A 19,593-nucleotide genomic window follows, 5' to 3' on the forward strand; every position below is an offset into this window, starting at 1 on the left:
GCGGGCGCCTGCGCACGCGACCCCGCCCGCCCTCCGGACCCGGCCCTTCCTGCGCCTGCGCACGCGGCCCCACCTGCTCTCGTGGCACTCCGCGCGGCGTCCGGCTGAGCGCCCTCCCATCAACCCTCGCGTCCTGCTGCCCCGCTGGCAGGGCCCAGAAGCGCCTGCGCGACCGAGGCTTCACGACGCAGGGCGCAGGCGCAGCGCGGCTGGGAGGCCAGCGAGGGGCGTTCCGGGAGCCGGCGCGGGGACGTAGGGGTCGGCCGCGCGCACGCAGGGGGCGTGGCCGCACGACAAGGCGGTGCTGGGGCTCGCGCTGCTCGCGGCTGGGGTCGCGGGCTGCGCCCGGCGGGTTAGTGTGTTGGGGTCCACGCCCTTCCGTCCCTTCCCGACCCCGGTCCGCGCCGGCCGTGGCCTCGCCTCGCGGCGGCCGGTCTCGTCCGTTTTGTAGGTGCGCTCGGACTCGCTGTCGAGGGAACCGGACCGTCGTGGCGCCGCGTGGCCGCAGGTAGGTGGGCTTCGTGCGGCGGCGCCTGAACCGGGCGCGCGCTATCCTGTCCCGGGGAAGGGCCGGGTCCCTCGGCGCCGGGCAGGCTGGGGACCTCGCTCCCCGAATTAGTGAGAGCCAGGCGGGGCGGGGTCCCGGGCGCGCACGGCAGGAGCGGGAGTGGTTCGTGGTCACCGTTTTTTCAGCGCTCGGTGAGAAACTGGACCGGACGGCATTTACCTGCTGTCTTCGGTCTCTGCCTCCTTAGCGTGTTTTTAGTGTTAGGATGGGACGGGCTTTCGGGTGGAAGACCCCCACCTCCCGCCTCGCCACCAGCGTTGGGGGTTGGGGAGGCAGGTGCTGGGGCCCCTGGCGGCTCCGAATGCTGCAGGCCGCCCTGGGAGGTCCTGGGCGGAAAGACCAACAGGCCGTGCCCCCTGGAGGAGCTCCCGCAGATGGGGGTAGGTAAACACGTGGGAAGCCGCCCCGAAGGTGAGTGCAGACTGGCGCCCCTAGGTGGGAGCCGGTTGAGCAGTGGGGGGCGGGGTGTGTGTGTGTGTGGAGGGCTTGTTGGGGAAATCGCGCCAGGAGGGGTGAAGCAGAGAGCGCTCTGTGCAGGCCGGGAGTGGACCTCGTGTTGCAGGGAGACTGGGGAGGTGGCTACCCTCAGGCTGGACTGCGGGAGGACTCCTTGCATCCGACGGGAACTGCACCTCCTTTTTTGTTTTGCGTTTCTTTGGGCTGCTCAGGGGTGATGATGGTCACTGTTCTCCAGGCCCTTTGCAGGGACCACCTTGGGGTGGCGAGAGTAGACAGAGCAAGTGAAATTTAACTCGGGTTCGGATTCTGGGCTGTTGACAGGGAGGGGAATGCAGGGAGGATATGTTTGGGGTGGGGGTGGCTGCACTGTGAGTAGCGACATGAGTCTGGGAGACACAGGACGGGTGTGGGGGTGGGGGGAAAGCTGGAAGGCACACAGGTAGTGCTTGCCATGCTTCTGGGGCTGTGATGTAAAAAGATCTTATGACACATTCTGCACCTGACAGTACAGTGCTTGGGCGGCTGGGAGATGGTTCACAGGACTGTGAAGCGTAGCTTGTAAATGGCGTGGTGATGTGTGGTGGGGTCAGCTGCCTCTGCCACTAACTGGTTGGTGTGTGTGGCCACAGACGAGTGACTTTACTCACCACCGTGCCTCGGGGTCAGCCTCATCAGGGGTCATTGTTGGCCATGACTAGAGCTGTCAGTGAAGGTTGTTATTGTCACTCCTGAAATTCTTTGACAGCCATCCAGGCCGTCCAAGGAAGCCCAGGGGGATCTGATCTGGCCCCCTGATCTGGCCTCCTGGGATTGACATCACCGCCATCACATCTTGCCCTTGAAACATCCCAGGTGGCATGTACCTGCTTTCTGGGACCTCCCAGGCAGGCCTCTGGGCCCCCTTGCATGGAGAGCTCCTGGTGGGGGCCCAGGGTCGGCTGCCCAGTGGTGGTGGTTGGGCCTAGTTCCCACTCTTCCCACCTTGTTTTTGGACAGATCGCCTCGGATGGTGGCCTGCGTCTGACAGTCCCATCAGCTCTTCTCAGCTCTTCTGAGGCCGCAGTGGTCAGCTCCCCGCTCAGCACTTGCCTGGAGCACCCCTTCGCAACCGTCTGTCCCGTTGTGTCTGCGCGCCGCTTCTGCCCACCCTCTGGGCGCCGTCCCTCCCTCCTCTCCCCCTTCTTTCTCTAGTTGACGTGACAGCTCCCGTCTGCTCCCAGCATGCCTCATGGCCGGCGCCAGGGCCCTCGCAATCCCATCCGGGCGGCAGCCAACTACGCCAATGCACACCCCTGGCAGGAGGACGGGGCCACTCCTGGGGTTGCGTACACCCCCCTAGTGGATCCCTGGATTGAGCGGCCCTGCTGTGGGGACCCTGTGTGTGTGCGCACGACCATGGAGCAGAAGAGGTCAGCGAGTGGTGCTGTGGGCTGTAAGCCCGCGGAGAGGGGCCCCCCGGCAATGCGCATGGGCCCGCGGCCCCTCAGGGTGGACTTCCACTGGGTGCCCGGCTCAGACCCAGGCACCTTCGATGGCTCCCCTTGGCTGCTGGACCGTTTTCTGGCCCAGCTGGGCGATTACATGTCCTTCCGCTTTGAGCACTACCGGGACAACCTCAGCCGCGTCTGCGAGATCCTCGGGCGCCTGACGGGCCGAGCCCGGGCGTGGGCAGCCCCCTACCTCGATGGGGACCTGCCCCTGCCTGACAACTATGAGCTTTTTTGCCAGGATCTTGAGGAAGTTATTCAAAACCCAAACAACTTTGCTGAGTACCACGCTGCAGGGCCCTGTTCTTTGCCTCTGGCCTCGAGCCAGCCACCAGTGGCCCCACAGCTGCCTGTAGTGAGACAGTACTTAGCTAGGTTCTCAGAGGCCTTGGCCCTCAACATGGGCACTCCCCCCAGGTCTGTCCCCGCTGCTCTGGCCACCCCCACTGTTTCTAGTTCCAATTCCACATCTAGAAATGCTCTATCTGAGCAGCTGCTAGCCATGGAGAGCAGCTCTGGGCCTGTGGAACCTTCTGCCTTGTCCAACTCTGCAGGCAGTGCTGGTCCTGGTCCCGTGGGGCCATCTTCTTCCCAGCCAGGGGAGGCGGCCCCCAAACCTGTCCTTGCAGTTGCAGAATCTGCTGAACCCCCTGCCCAGAAACCAGGTCCCACTAACCCAGGGGGTCCAGGACCCCAGAAAACAAAGGAGGAGGTTTCTGAGACAGAGGCAGGCCAGGAGGCATCCTTAGGTACCCCAGAGGGGGCAGTGGACACCCCAGCCACCCTAGAAGAGCCACCATTCTGTCCCACGCACCAACCCACAGCACTGGATTCCGAACACGGCCTGGGCAGGTATGGCAGTGCCCCCTTGTCATGAAGTGGTCTGCGTGACCAGGGGACCCCACGGCCCCCCTGTCAGGACGGTGGGGTATTGCCAGCTAACTCTAGATGGGGTGCACCAGGTAGTGCCCTGTCCACTTGCCCCATTGCTGGGCAGGAGATGGACTTGTTTGGCGTCTGCCATGTCTGAGCACAAACAGCTCCCCTTAAACTCCCACCCCAGGGCACAGCAGGACAGTGGCCTCTGCCCTGTGCCCCTCATTCTCCAACACAGTGGCCCAGAGGCTGCCTCCCACTGGGCTCTTGGCTGCATCCCAACACCTTGTTGGGAAGCGCCTTCTCACTTGGCCTGTTCCCGCTAGTTGGAAAGAATTGCGTAGACCAGTCCCCATCAAGTTTGTACAGTCCTTGTAACTAGTCCCCCCCAAACCCACCCCCTTCAGTGCTGGCTGGGACTGGACTGGGTCCGCTGTGCCAGCCCTTTTGGATCTAACTCCTGTGGTGTCTGCTTTGACTCCTGCCCCAGTCTCTGCTCCCTGTGTCCCCTATCCTCTGGACTGGAAGTTAAGGAAGGTTGCATGGAGGAAGCAGCTGCTTTCATTATTCAGTATAAGTGGGAGGGTGTCTTGGCAGAGAAGGGTGCTTCCCTATGTACGGGCTTACCAGCAGCCCTGGCCCACTGGGACAGCTTTAATGCAGGAGGGTGGAGTGGGGGCCTCCTTGCCAGTCTCAGCTCCCTTTCAGGCATTTGCCTGCAGTGTTAGCATCTAGTCTTGTTTTGGCCCGCGCTGCCCTCCCCTCTGCTCTTCAGCATCCTGCCTCCACGCCCACTCGTGCACTTGGCTGCTTCAGCACTCAACGCCCAGCGCTGTAATGACTTGTGCCTCTGGATGGACTGTGAGTCCCTAGGGCAGGGCTCCATCAGTCAACCTCGTGTCCCTGCTACACAGTCGGTGCTATTAAACATGGGTTGGATCCATGGCTGAGTGAGTCCTTGTCCATCTGGGAGCAGAGTCTGGGCCCAGCCGCGAGCACCCGGTCAGCGTTGCAGGTGTGGTTCATGGCAGGGACTTGGATCCTTGCAGGGTCTGGCTGAATGGGTGGGAGTGGGAGGCTTGGTGGGAGGGGTGTGGCCTTGAGAACTATCTTCCAGGCCAGCGGTGAAGTGAGCAGGCAGCAGACCAGGGCTGTGAGTCCCCAGGGCCGAGGGTGGAGTGAAGGAGTACCTGCTCTGCACAGGGAGGGTTTTCTAGTAACAGAGCTGACTGGGAGGCTTCTCCAGCCCAGGTCAGCACAGGACAGGCACAGTGCATCTGCTCCGAGGGACAGATAGGCAAACATTTCAGACCCCTGTGGGTCCTATAATTGGGAAAACAAAACACCTTCCTGGAGAATAGGAAAGAAAAAGAAGTGGAAATATAACTGCAATCAGAAAGTCATTTTAGGAAGGAAAGTAATAAGCAAATGGTAAATTTTAAGTAAAATAGACATTGTTGGGATTACTTCATTAGTAATTTGCTTGAAAATGTTCTGGGTTCAGGTGGTTTTATTTCTGAGTTATTTTACGGCACAGACACCTCATAAGTAAAACAGCTGCGAGTCTTAGAAGTAGGTGGGAAGCTGATGTAGCCCTAAAGTGAAATAAGCAAGTTGATAAGAAATCAGTGTGCACCCTTGGTTCTGATCCAGTGGAGGAATTTCGATGTTCCAGCCCAGCCTGGTCACACTGCTGCCCCCATGCTATTGCTCAGGCCCGGGCCCTCCTCCTGCAGGCTGTCCTGGTCAGCTGTGGCCTGGCCCACGTATGGGTCTGATGTCGTTGGCAATATTGGGGCCCCAGAGCTGCCCTCTGGGGCGGGTGGCCCAGTCAGCAGCCTTCTGCACAGGCTGCCTCTCCCGTCTCCACTTAGTGGACCTGGAGTGAGTTCCCTCAGCCCAAGATTTCCATCTTCCGTTTTGACCCCCGGTCTCACTGGGGGCCTTTTCCCCCTCGGGCCCCAGACGGCTCCTGCAGGCTCAGGTTATGGTCCAGCATACCTCTCGTGAGGGTCATCTGCAACGGCAGGCCCGGGGGCTTTGGAGAGAGACTGGACAGATGACCTGCGGAAAATGGGTTCTGTTCGTGTGCCCTGGCCATGAAGAAAAGGACGGGAGGGCAGGCCTCAGTTGTGAGGGCAAGGTCACCCATTCCTGGGGTCGGGAGAGGGTGGGAGGGCGCTGGCCTTCCAGACTGGCAGCGCCTATCGTTCCGCAAAGTGACTGCCCCATATTTAGCTGGCACTGTGCCCTGCCTTTGGGCAGATGTGATGACCCAGCTGCTCTCCTCTGGGGGGAGAAGGAACACAGAGGGCCAGGAGAGGGGGCTCTGCTGTGCGTGGCAGGAGAAGGGCCCTTGGGTCATGGCCACTCCCGGCTCTGCACACGTAGGCAGCCCACCCGGAGGAGGGTGCTCTGGGCCTGGCAGGGTTGCTGGATGTGCTCAGGGTGGGCTGTGCTGGGGCGTGCATTCCAGACCATTGTGTCTGTCCCTCGCTTCCCTTGGAAATACCCGGAGGTCTCATTTTCTAAAGCTGGGACACGATGGGCACTGTGGGAGGGTTTGTAAAGCGCCCGTGTCCAAGAAAACTTCTAACACCGGAAGTGTTGAGGATGAGGTACTGAGATACAGAACATTTTTTAAAGCTGCAGGAACGAAAGGACGTGGAAATTGGTATGGAAGGATGAGCAGAGAACTTGTAAATAAAGCCGAATAAATACAGGGGTTTAGTTCACGCTGGCAGGGCTGTTTCCAATTAATGGGGGTAAAGTGGATCATTCAGTGAGAGGACTTGGAGCAGCTGGTCAGTTGTCTGGAAAACAGTGAAACTCACTATGTGCCAGCCGTGCTTCAGGTGGATTAAAGATTTAACGGTAAAAAGTCACAAAAGCACCATGGGGAGGTACGGGCAGATTTTCTGCTGTGATTCCAGACATTCTAGGTGCCGTGAACCGCAGGAGGCCTCTGGGCGCGCTGAACCCTGGCCCGCGTGCAGGTGGCGGCTGCTCGCTCCATGGTCTCGGCTGAACCATGAGCCATTGGAATCACCCGTCCTCAAGGCGGCGGGGTAGGGCTGAGTGAGTGCCCAGTGGGGGTCACCGCCTTGTTAACAGCCTGGAGGTCCGGCAGCGAGGAGTGCGGTCACCAGGCTGCTGGCGCTGTGTTGGTCAGGGCGGGCCGACTGTGCTGCAGGAACAGAACCTCCACATCGTGGCCACCCCATCCATTGTGGTCCCTCGGGTCGTGCCGACAGGGCTCTACTGGCTACGTTTCTCCATGACCGCAGAGACTGGGGAAGGACTGCTGTGAACCACTAGTGGTGCGCATCACTCCCCTCCGTTCACCTGGCCTGAGGGAGCTGCTGAGCCCTCCCGCGAAGTGGGTGGGGCCCTCAGCACCGAGCCACAGGACACAGCCGTGCAGCCGTGACGGGGGGCCACATGGGCTGTGGGGAGAGATGCCCGTGCGCACCTGCTCAGGCTGCGTGGCCTAAGCGACAGGAGGTGCTTCCTCCCGGTCCTGGAGCCTGGGCATCCGAGATCCAGGTGTTGGCAGGGTTGGCTGCTCCCGAGACCCCTCACTTCGCTGTGTGTCCCCCAACGGTCTCCCTCAGTGTGTCTGTGTCCTCGCCCCCTTATGAGGACACCGGTCCTATTGGATCAGGGCCCACCATATGACCGCATTGAAGCTTAATCCCCTCTTTGAAGCCTCTGGACACAACCACGTCTGAGGTGCTAGGAGTGGAGCTTCAACATGGGAACTTGGGGGAGACAGCTGGGCCATCAGAACGCCCGACATGGGTTTGTTTGTTTCCCATCTTTGCAGTCTTGGGCAGTGCTGTCGTGAGCATCCTTCTGACGTCGCCCCTGTGTGCAGAGCTGCTCCAGCCCCGAGCAGGATGTGCCCAGTTCTGTATCTGGGACCCCTACAGAGGGTGCGAAGATGTTACTCTATATTTCCAAGTTTAAACATTCTTCCTTTCACGTGACTCTGGAATCTCCTGGCTTGCAGGGCGCCCTTGACAGCCCGTTCCTTCTCCCCGGGTGCCCTGTCTCCCTGTTGGCGGGGCCGTAAGAAGGTGAAGAGGGACGTCCCTGGCTGCTTTCCACCTGTGTGTCTGAGCAGTGCCGGCCTGGGCCAGCGGTCGGGAGTGAGCCCGCGCCCTTACACCTGCCTGTGCGGGTGGCAGAAGTGCAGCCACGGTGCAGGGACACCTGCTGGCCGCTGGGAGTGCCACATCGGCCCCCGAGAGGCCTCAAGTGATAGCGACCTTCACCACCACCATGCTTAGGGGCCCCTCTCCAAGTGGGACTGGGTTCACGGGAACTTCCTGGGCACCAGCCTGTGGGCATCAGCCCCATCCCAGGCCCTGGGGAGGGCCATCTGGGCACTGATGTCAGCCCTGGGGAACTGGCCCCTGTGGACCATCCCTCCTGGCGGTAGTGGGCCCCAGAGGCCAGTGCTGGTGCCTGGGAACGGTCCCACTTCCTGTAAAACATGGAGCTTTTCTGTGCATTCACCGGGAACAACCAGGGCGGCAGCCCATTGCTAGCCAGTCCCACCCTGGCCCCTAAATGCCAGGCAGGCCGGCTGAGAACACCCAAGTGGCCTTCCTTCCTGCCATCTCCAGCTCCTGGACCAGTGGCTCCTCACCCTGGCATTTCCTCCTGGCCCGGCAATGATGGCCTGTCCCCCCATCCTAAGGAGTCCAGTTGGTGCCTCCAAGCCCTCAGCTGTAGGAAGCCCTTCATACTTTTTGTTGGTCAGGCCGCAGAGGTGCTTAGGGGAGAACGGGCTGTGCTCACCTCTGCCCAGGCACCCATCATATCACGTGGACCTTGACCCCAGCGGAGGAGCCTGGTCCTCCGTGGCCATCTTCCCCAAACACGGGGCAAGTTGGAAAGGACACTCACAGCCCCCAAGGGGCTTCACACGAATTGCTGGCAGCTGCCCAAGGGCCCAGGATGCTGCCCCAGGGATGTGAGGCCAGCGCTGCTGCTGCCTGAGCAGTGGATCCTGCCAGAGGGAGCAGCGTCCCTCCCAGGCTTTGCAGGAGCAGGTGACTTGCTTCTCTTGGATTGAACAAGAGGCTCAGGCCCAGGACGGGTGGGTGGCTGTCCTCCCTGGGCCTCAGGAGCACAGCACTCAGCTCCACTTCCGAAACTCATGTCCACAGCCATCCCCGAGTTTGCTTGTGGACCCTCTGGCTCACAGGGAGGTGCCCTGCGCACGGGGGGCGGGGTGGGTAGGCTGTAGTCGGGACTCGGGGGGCTCCTGCTGGCTGGGCTCAGGAGTCTTCCCCGTGCACGTGCAGAACAGCCAGCACGGGCCTGCCAGCCTCAGGCCGTGCGCAACCGGGCGCAACTGAGGCCACCACCTGGGCTTCTGGGCGACGCTGTGCCAGAGGCGGGCAGGCCCAGGGAAGGGCTATGAGGGTGTTCCTAGTCTCCCCCCACCCCCCCACACACGGACACGTCAGGCCCCGGGAGGCAGGCATGGCTGGGTTGGGGGAAGGCAGTGTAGGGATGGTGCCCGGTTCCCGCCTCCCCAATGGGCTCTGAGGCCCGCTAAGCACGGGGCTGCTTGTGGCACCGTCCTCCTCCCCACCCCCTCCCCGGGCCAGGGAGCTGCCTCCCCGGAACCCCTCTCCAGGATCCGCATCTTTGAAGCCATGGATACTGACAGAGGATTCAGTGAATCCAAGGTCGCCAGCCGGGCGTTGACAGATGCCCGGCCACGATACTATTTCTGATTTAATAACCGAATGGGAGGCTGGCCCTTGGTAATAATTAGGGCTAATTACTGAGGAGGTGTTGACAGAAAGGCTGAGAGGAAACAAACTACCTTTATCCCGGGGCTTAGAGTCAGATTACACTGTGCTATCTGCCTCTCAGAAAGGAGACGCTTCAATCACTCACCAGAGGCTTCAAAGGGGAAGGGGCCCTGGCCGTGCACGGGCTCAGGAGGGCTATGAAGCATGCCTTTGACTCCGAATGGCCACGCAGAGCCCACTCCAGAGATGGTTTCTTTGTGAAGTTTGAGTTCCCTGGGCAAACCTGCCGCTGCACCCGGGCCTGGGCGGGGCTCTGCAGGCACGGGCGGGAGGGGGGGCCAGGGCTGGTGCTGAGGCCAGGTCCTCCCTGGGCTGGGCCCATGCGTGGCAGTCCGCAGGAAGGCAGGGCGGCTGGTGCGTTTTCCTTGGCCCAGGGAGCGAGCTGCAGGGAACAGGGTAGGGCTGTCACCCAGCAGGCTGTCCCCTGTCTCACCTGGACCCCTGAACCGCAGCTTCTCCACAGCATTGTGGGCCAGTCTGGCCTCCTCGGAGGGGGCTGTGTCCTCGGCCTTACTATTGGGGGACCACTCCTGGGGGCCTGAGTGTCACTCACTGGGCTGCCCTCACCCAGTGAGCCAGCACCGTGGACCGGATGCTGACCCACAGGGACCTCGGTGACAAGAGGCTAACTACCTAGAGCGTTGTCCTGTGTCGTGGGCTTGTTGCTCACGCGCTGTGTGCCGACTCCCCTGGACCTCCCTGCGTTTCAGAGATGGGGGAGGGGTGGTGGTCAGACCTCCATGTTCTGTGAAGCAGGAGGCTTCCCAGTGATCTGGCCTGGACCGCCCTGGGGCCGCCACGTCTGTAACGTGACTTCCAGGGGCCAGTTCTGGGATTTGGGCCTTGCTGTGGTCTGAGCTGATCAGGAAGGTGGAGGGCGACGGGGCCTACTCAGGATGGCCTGTCCAGGTGTGGCCTGGGAGGTGCAGAGGGGCTGGGTCTCAGTTCCTCCTGGCCTGGAGAACTGGCCAGCTCAGAGTTTTCCTGCTAGAATGGCCGTGCCGCATGAGAGAGAGGGGACTGCTGGGTCAGCATCTCCCTTCCCTGGTGCTACTCTGCTTTGGGAGTAACAATGAGCATGAAGATGATAAAAGTTACCAGTAAATTGCTTAGCTGAGTACTGACTACCTTGTGTTGGGGGCGCTATTGATGGATTTAAGTCTATTTATATTAGGGCAAAAATAGGATGGGAAATCACTTTAAATAGGAGAAGCACTTAAAAATTGTCATTAAATCTGTTTAAAGTCACCTTAACTGGAATGAGAAATTGGATCTAAAGCCAGAAAAATCTAGACAGGAAACTGGGTTTTCATAATACCTTAGTGGTAAATCAAATACCATTAACTGTAGGTCAAGAAAAAATAGCCCCCAAATATTGTTCAATATATGTTATTTGAAAAATAGCCTCCTCGAAAATGGCCAGGAGGGCGGCGGCCCAGTGGTTGCCCCATGCCTGGAAGGTGCTGGTGCCCTCCCCTTGCGACTGTTGTGCGTGGGGACGGCACGGTCGTCCCGTGATGAACAGCCTTGAGCACTGTGATCCACCCAAGTCTGGAGCTTATTCCGATTTCCTTAGTTTTCCTCTTGTGTCCTTTTCCAGGACCTCAGCTAGGACTATGTGACACTTGGTCACATCCCCTTGGGCCCCTGTGGGCTGTGATGCCTGAGACAGTTTCAAGGCGAGTACCCTCCGCTATGATTTGCCGTTTGTGTTTCTCGAGATCAGCCTGGGGTCTGGGTTTCTAGGAGCAAGACCTCCAAGATAAAGGGCCATTGCACCGTGTCAGACCCAGGGGACGTGCTGTCAGCATGACCTTGATCGCCTGGACGGTGGCGGTTGTCGGGTCTCCCCTGTGAGGAGGGCTACCTCCACGCACACCCTCGCAGGCGGGGGTCCAGCTCCGCCGCCTTGCAGGTCACTTGGAATTCTGCTCAGATTTGTCTGCTCTCCCTGTTGATCTATTTCTTCAGTCGTTTCCTTCATCACTGTGGACCCACGGTATCAATCAGGACTGATTGTTAAGACACGAACTTACAGGGAGTCCCAACACATGTACAGAAACCTTTCCATGGTCAGAGCCCTCCTCTCGCTGCCCCTTGGTCATGAGCCCACCCCTGACCCCTGACTCTGGTCCCTGGCACCTCCAGTCACGCTGTCTACCTGGCCCTGCCGTTTCCAGAATGCCGTGTGAATAGGGCCAAGCAGTATGTAGCCTGTTACTCGCTCTGATTTTCTGGGGAGGCGTCCATGGTGTTGCGTTCATCAATACTTTCTTCCTATTTTATTGCTCAAGGGTGTCTTGTCATTTCGCATTCGGGCGATATTCTGAACAGAACAGACCAGTCAGGTACAGGTGTTTGTGTGCACGTATGTTTTCATTTCTCTAGATTAAATATCCAGCGGCGGAGTGCTGGCAACTTGACGATCGGCTGTTTTGTGCTCCAGGGACCTGCTGGGCTGTCATCCAGGGCGTGTGTGCAGTTTGTATCCTCACCTGTGGCTCAGCAGCCGTTGGCTTCCTCGGGGGTTTGTCTTCTTCATTTGAATCGTGTTGTTTTCATTTGCATTTCCCTAGAGGCTAAGGATGCTGAGCGTCTTCTTGTGCTTATTTGCCATCTGTACACCTTATAGGTGAAGTGTCGTCTGTTCAGATCTTTTGTTTAGTTGCTGTTGAGTTTTTTTAAATATTACTGATACACTAAAACGTGCACATATTTAAAGTGGATAATTTGATAAGTTCCAACACCTGTGTAAGCATCACCATACCCAAGACATGAATGTGCCTGCTGTCCTTAGGGAATCCCTAGGGTTTCCTCCCAACCTTCGACCTTTGTAAGGCCTCTCCCCACTCCCTGCAGCGCCCCTCCCCAGGAGCCACTCATCTGTTTCCTGTCGCTACTGGGTAGTTTGCACTTTTTAGAAGTTTATGTAAATAGAATAGAATATTTACTCTTTTTTTCTGGCTGCTTTTAGTAGATATATGATTTTGAGGTTGATTCGTGGGGAGGCGTGATCAGTGCCCCTTTGTTGTTGAGTATGGGTATACCACCGTTTGTTCAGCCTTGATGGATGTTTGGATTGTTTCCAGTTTGGGACTTTTTTTGGAGAAACAGCCACGCTTTATTCCAAAGCCATTGTACCAGTATGTTCATAGGAGAGTTCTTCTGCTTCACGTGCTTCCCAGCGGCCAGGGGTGTGGTCAGTCTTTAATGTGGGCCGCTCCCATAAGCGTGTAGTACAGGTGACTGTGGCTTTCGTTTGTGTTTCCCTGATGACCAAAGCTGCTGAGTATGTTTTCAGGTCCTAATTTGGCATTTGCATATCTTCTTGGCTATAGTGTTTATTCACATCTTTTGCCCTTTCTTTTAAAATTTACTTTCTGTTTTTATTTACTTTTTCTTTGCTTTCCTCATGAATTTTGAGGATTCTTTATATATTGTGGATGCATGATTTACAAATATTTTCTCCCAGTCTGTAGTTTGTCTTTTCATTTTCTTAACACCATCTTTCAAAGAGCAGAAGTTTCTAATTTTCTTGAAATGAAATTTATCCGTTTTTCTATTGTGGATCATGCTTACTGATAGTTTTTAAAAATCATGAATGGATGTTGAACTTTGCTGGATGCCTTTTCTGTATCAGTGTAGCTGATATGGTCTTGTGTTTTTTCTTCTTTAGTGTGTTAATGTGATGGAGTTATCTCTATTGATTTTGGAATATTGAATCTGCTTTGTGTTCCTGAAGTAAACTCTAGTTGGTCATAGTGTATTCTCTTTTTTTTTTTAACTTATTTATTTTATTTTTATTTTTGGCTGCATTAGGTCTTCGTTGCTGCGCGCGGACTTTCTCTAGTTGTGACAAGTGGGGGCTACTTTTCATTGTGCACGTCGTACTGGCTTCTCGTGTTGAGGAGCACAGGCTCTAGGCATACAGGCTTCAGTAGCTGTTGCACATAGGCTCAGTAGTTGTGGCTCGCAGGCTCTAGAGCACAGGCTCAGTAGTTGTGGCACACGGGCTTAGTTGCTCCGCAGCATGTGGGATCTTCCCGGACCAGGGATCGCCACCATGTCCCCTGCATTGGCAGGCAGATTCTTAACCACTGGGCCCCCAGGGAAACCCCCGTAGTGTATTCTTTTTATATACTGCTGGATTTGATTTACTTTTTTTTGAGGATTTTTACATCTGTATTCATGAGGAATATTGGCTTGTGGTTTTCTTTTCTTGTACTGTCTTTATCTGCTTTTGGTATGAGGATCATGCTGGCCTCAAAATGAATTGGGAAATGTTCCCTTTTTTTCTGTTTTCTGGAAGAAATTATATAGAATTGGGGCTATTTTCTCTTTAAATGTTTGGTAGAATATGCCAGTCAAGTCATGTGGGCTGGAGTTTTCTTTTCTTTGCAAAGATTTTAACTAAAAATGCAATCCCTTTAGTCACTATAGGGCTATTCAGGTCATTTCTTCTAGGTGACCTAGAAACCCCCTAGTCTGTGGTTTTCAATTTCTATTTCATCTAAGTTGTTGTATTTATGTGCACTGAGTTATTTATGGTATTTCCTTATCCTCCTTTTAAGGTTAGTGGTGTCTGTAGTGATAACCCTTCTTCCATTATTATAATTGGTTTCTTCTCTTTTTTCAGTTGTCAGGCTAGCTACCGATTTATCTATTTTATTGATCTTTTTAAAGATCCAATCTGTGGTTTTGCTGATTTTTCTCTGTAGTTTTACAATTCTCTTGTTTTATTTATTTCTTTTCTGACCTTATTATTTCCTTCCTTTTCCTGGCTTTGGGCTTATTTTTCTTCTTTTTCTAGTTTCTTGAGGTAGAAGCTAGGTCATTGATTTGAGACTTTTCTTCTTTTCTTTCTTTCTTTCTTTCTTTTTTTTAAAGAAAACCTTTATTTTAATTTTTTTTTTTTTTTTTTTTTGCTACACTATGAGGCTTGCAGTACCTTAGTTCCCCAACCAGGGATTGAACCCAGGCCCACTGCAGTGAAGGCACGGAGTCTTAACCAGTGGACCACCAGGGAATTCCCCCTTTCTTCTTTTCTAATTTGGCATTTGATGCTATAAATTTCCTCGAAGTCCTGCTTTAGCTGCTTCTGACAAGTTTTGCTATTTTATATTTTCATTTTTATTCAGTTCAAAATATTTTCCAATTTCTGTTGGGACTTCTTCTTTGCCCCATTGATTATTTAAAAGCATGTTGTTTGTTTCCCAAATATTTGGAGATTTTTCCAGTTGTCTTTCTGTTATTGATTCCAGGTTAAATCCATAAGGTCAGAGAACATTGTGCGCTTTTGGTTCTTCTACACTTTTTTGAGATATAATTGACATATAACATTGTATTAGTTTCAGGTATACAACATAATGATTTGATAGGTGTATATATTGCAAGATGATTGCCATGATCAGTCCAGTTAACATCTGTCACCTCACATAGTAACAAAGGTTCCTCTACATTTTTTTAAATTTTGTTTTATTTTTTTTTGTCTGCATTGGGTCTTCATTGCTGCGCACAGGCCTTCTCTAGTTGTGGAGAGTGGGGGCTACTCCTCGTTGCAGTGCGCGGGCTTCCTATTGTGGTGGCCTCTCTTGTTGTGGAGCATGGGCTCTAGGTGCGTGGGCTTCAGTAGTTGTGGCACATGGGCTTCAGTAGTTGTGGCTCACAGGCCCTAGAGTGCAGGCTCAGTAGTTGTGGCGCTCAGGCCTAGTTGCTCTGTGGCATGTGGGATCTTCCCAGACCAGAGCTCGAATCCGTGTCCCCTGCATTGACAGGCAGATTGCCAACCACTGCACAGCCAGGGAAGCCCTTAAGGTTTGTTTTAAAACACAGGATATGGTCTATCTTGATGAACGTTCCATGTATATTTGAGACGTATGAGTTGTTCTGTTGGTGGAATGTTCACTTCATGTCAGCTCAGTCCAGTAGATAGATAGTATTAGGTCTCCTGTACTATTTTCTGGCCATTTGTTGAGTTGATTGCTGAGGAGTTTGAGTCTCTAGCTGTAATTATGTATCTGTCTACTTCTGCTTTCATTTCCATCAGTTTTTCCTTCATGTGTTGTGAAGTTCTGCTGTTAGCGGAGTACATGTTTAGGACTTTCATGTCTTCTTGATGAATTGATGGCTTGTGTCATTGTGTGTTTTCTTCTCCCTGTTAATAGTCCTTGTTTTGAGGTCTGCTTTCTCTGATAATAATGTATCCATTACACCTTTTTTTTTGTTATTTGTATAGTATATCTTTTATATTTTTACTTTCAATTTATCTATGTTTTTATTTTTTTATTTTATTTACTTATTTATTTTTTGGCCACTCTGTGTGGCACACGGGATCTTACTTCCCTGACCAGGGATCGAACCCATGCCCCCTGCATTGGGAGCACAGAGTCTTAACCACTGGACCACCAGGGAGGTCCTCTATGTTTTTATATTTAAAGTAGATTTCTTCTAGATAATTTACAGTCGGGCTTTTTAAAAATTAGCTTATAGTTGTTGGGTCTTATAATAGCATGTTGAGAGCATTTATGTTTATTGTAGTCGTTTTTATGGTTCTATTTAGGTCTTGCATTTTGTTTTCTCATTTTCCTGATGCTCTGGCCCTCTATCCCTTCTTTCCATCCTTCTTTTGGATTATTTGGATATTTTCAAATACTCTGTTTAAATTTTCTGTTAGCTTTTTGTCTGTATCTCTTATATATTATGTTTTTAATAGTTAGTAGAAGCCTTACATCCATATGGGTCCCCTTACCCTCCCCCCTTCATGTTATAGCTGTCAGATTGCAAACCCCAACAATATACATGTTCACTTAAGAGGTGGAAATTTGTCTTTTATGTTTACCATTTCTCTTCCTCTATCTTCTTGGAGTTCCACATTTCTTTCTGATATTTCTTTTGAGCTGTAGAACCTTCTTTAATATTTCTTTTAGGGAATATCTTCCCGCAAGAAATTCTCTTGGTTTTCCTTCACCTGAAAATACCTTTATTTTGCCTTCATTCCCAAAAGATAATTTGATGGATATAGAGTTCTTTTGTTTACTCTAAAGATGTTCCACTGTCTTCTGACTTCCTGGTTTCTGATATGAAATTCACGTTCACACAGATGATTATTTCCCTATGTGTAATGTGCCGTTACTGTCAGGATTTTACTGCTGTTATTTTTCAGCAGTTTAATTATGACATGAGTATGGTTTTCTTTGAGTTTATCCTGCTTATGATTCATTGAGTTCTTGAATTTATACATTTTTGTCTTTTCCCAAATTTGTGACATTTCGGGCATTATTTATTCAGGTAATTTTCCTACCCCATCTCCTTCTCTTGTCCTCAGACTCCCATGCATGAATGTTAGACCTTTTTCTATTATTCTGCAGTCCCTGATGCTCTAATCATTTATTCCAGTCTTTTTTCTTTCTGATCTTATATTGGATAATTTCTTTTGACCAGTCTTCATGTCACTGACTCTCTCCTTTGTCATCTCTGATTCCATTATTGAATGTCTTTGTTTCAGATATTGTATTATTTAGTTCTGGAACTTCCTTTTTTAAAAAAAATTTTTCTCTCCGCTGGGAACTTTCTTTCATTCATTTCAAGTGTGTTTACCTTTGCCTCATGGAGTATAATCATAAAAGCTGCTTTAAAACCCTTATCTGATATTCCCAACATCTGAACTGTCTTGAGGTTGGCATCTGTAAATTGTCGTATCCTTTGAGAATTGACCTCATTCCGTGGTTCTGTGTGTTAAATAATTTTGTGTTGTATCCTAGACATACCCTGGACCGGGTATTACATTGGGTCCTCTGGAGAATGTTGAGTTTCGTGTTAACAGGCATTCAACCCAGTTAGATTGTCTCACCCTCTGTGGGCTACAGTTTTACTTTCATTTCCATTTTCAAGGCTCTTGATACACTGCTTTGGGTCTGTCCCACTCACCAGCCACTCTGGGTTCAGCCTGAGACTTGGGCAGTGGTTTAGGTCCTAGTTCAGGTCTTAAAGCTGGTGCTGCTTTGGGTCTATCCCACATGTATGCAGCTCAGAGAAGAGCCTGGGGCTTTTGTGGGTTCATTCACAGAATTAAGGGATCTTTTTCTTTAGCTCTCTCCTCTCTGCCATTCTTATACCCACATAGGATCTGGCAGGGTTCTTTCTCCATGGTTCCTCTGACCAGAACGACAGGGGTCTCTCAGAGTCACTTCTTCCACATAGCTCCGTGTCCAGGGCCCATCCTCGGGGCAGGGCCAAGAGAGAAGAGAAACACAGGCCATCAGGGAGTCAAACCCTAACTTTTTAGAATCTAGGATTCTATTGGCTTTTTGACTATATTTCTTGTATTATATATTATGTTTTTAACTCAATCTAGGACTTAAACTAATCTCAGTGCAGAGAAAAAGTGTCTCTCCAAGTTTTAGCTACCACTGCCTTGCAGCAGTGCAACTTAGACCCACCCTCAAGGCAGTGCCCCAAGACATAAAAATAAAAGCAGGAAGCTTGTGCCCATTCAGATCAATTCTCCAAGTTTTTGCTTGCCTCCAAAGTCTATCTGCTATTGTTCACTTTTCAGAGTTTTCAAGTAATTGCTGTGTATATTTTGTCTAGAGTTTTTAGTTGCAATCTGGTAGATAGAGAGGAGAGAGGCTGTAGTGAGCCTACTTCATCCTGGCCAGAACCAGAAGCCTCTTTAGGTGGTATTAATTTACATTTCTCCATGAGTGAGGTTAAGCATCTTTTCTTATGTTTAAGGGCCATTTTCATATCTTTATTTGTGAGTTGTCTATTCATGTCTTTTGCCCAATTTTCTATTTGGTATTTAGTCCTTCTTTAATTTTGAAGACTTTATGTGTTTTAAAGATACTTTGATTTTTATCTCTTTTGATGTGTAAAAGTTAAAAAATTTATTGTTAAGTACTTTATCTTCTTAGTTGGTATTGTAAGTGGGATTTTCTGTGACGGGTTATTGGTTGTGTACATGGAAGCTGTTGAGTTCTCTTTGCTAGTTTTATTTGCTGCTACTATCACTGAAGTTTTCCTTTAATGTTTGTTTTTTCATTTGTTTGTTTGCTTATTTGTTTTTTGGCCGCGGCCATGGTGCACAGCATGCAGGATCTTAGTTCCCCGAGCAGGGATTGAACCTATGACCCCTGCAGTGGAAGCACAGAGTCTTAACCACTGGACCTCCAGGTAAGTCCTGTTCTTTTAATGTTTGGATCTGTTTTATCATTGATTATCTAGGGCTTTCAATGTATACCATCATGTCATCTGGAAGAGAATTTAACATCTTCTTTTCCAGTTCATATGCCTCTAATTGATTTTTCTTATCTAACTGAATAAGCTTAAACCTCCCATACAATGTTGACTAATATTGTAGACAGTGGGTATCCTGATCTTAATAGAAATACCTCTGATATTTCTTCATAAAGTAATGTGTTTTGGCTTTAGAACTAAGGAGGGTGTGTGTTTGTGTGTGTGTATGTGTGTGTGTGTATGTATTATAATCATTTTTAAGAAACCCATCAGTTTCTGTTTGCTTAAGTATTTTAATTAAAAATGGGTATTGAGGGCTTCCCTGGTGGCGCAGTGGTTGAGAGTCCGCCGGCCGATGCAGGGGACACGGGTTTGTGCCCCGGTCCGGGAAGATCCCACATGCCGCGGAACGGCTGGGCCCGTGAGCCATGGCCGCTGAGCCTGTGCGTCCAGAGCCTGTGCTCCGCAACGGGAAAGGCCACAACAGTGAGAGGCCTGCGTACTGCAAAAAAAAAAAAAAAAAATGGGTATTGAATGTTGTCAGAGGCTTTATCAGCATCTATGGAGATAATCATATGCTTTTTCTTTATAAATCTATTAATATGATGTATGACATTAATGGATTTCCTAATTGAACTAACTTTGCATTCTAGGATAAATTCCACTTGGTCAGCATGTATTACGTTCTTAATTTGATGTTGTATTTTGTTTGCTAATATTTTATTTGCTATTTTTGTATGATAAGTGATATCAATCTCTATTTTTCTTCTGACCAAAGCTTTAAATATATCTGATGAATCTTGGTATGTAATGTTGTTTTGCCATTTTAAAAAATTTGTGGTTTAAGTATTTCCCCTTTTACCTAGAAATCATTTAATAAATTTTAAAAAATTTTTAGTTGGAAAGATCTTTTTGGTTTTTATTTTGTTAATTTTTTGGTTTAATTGCACTGTGATCATAGAATATTGTTTATAATGTTAATATTTCTTCTTTGCGGAACTTACTGATGTTTCAATTGTGACGCAGTATTTGATCACAGAGAATGCATTCATGTGCCCTTGAGGAGAAGGTATAGTGTCTGTTGTCAGAGTGTGGAGTTCCCTACAGTTCCATACTGTTTACCTTGTTGAGTCTC

The 19,593-nt window shown here is 51.3% G+C and overlaps 2 protein-coding genes across 3 annotated transcripts in view; both read left to right on the top strand.

Annotated features, from left to right (window-relative positions):
* The first annotated feature begins 367 nt into the window (after positions 1–367).
* Positions 368–18,376, top strand: RTL10 (retrotransposon Gag like 10). Its single transcript, XM_030836425.3, has 3 exons — positions 368–508; positions 2,024–4,405; positions 18,311–18,376. Exon 2 carries the CDS (start codon positions 2,249–2,251, stop codon positions 3,389–3,391), a length of 1,143 nt encoding a protein of 380 aa, XP_030692285.1. The 5' UTR covers positions 368–508; positions 2,024–2,248; the 3' UTR covers positions 3,392–4,405; positions 18,311–18,376.
* GNB1L (G protein subunit beta 1 like) overlaps positions 370–19,593 on the top strand; it is a 43,972-nt gene continuing 24,748 nt past the window's right edge. Inside the window, exons 1-2 of one of the 2 annotated variants that reach the window (XM_060310729.1) lie at positions 372–508; positions 18,311–18,395. The gene's annotated coding sequence lies outside the window, so the exon portion shown is untranslated. Of the gene's footprint in view, positions 509–18,310; positions 18,396–19,593 lie in introns of both variants that reach the window. The other variant, XM_030836426.3, reaches the window with a different exon arrangement.

The sequence above is a fragment of the Globicephala melas genome, chromosome 13 (genome assembly GCF_963455315.2).
Source record: "Globicephala melas chromosome 13, mGloMel1.2, whole genome shotgun sequence".
Classification (NCBI taxonomy): domain Eukaryota; kingdom Metazoa; phylum Chordata; class Mammalia; order Artiodactyla; family Delphinidae; genus Globicephala; species Globicephala melas.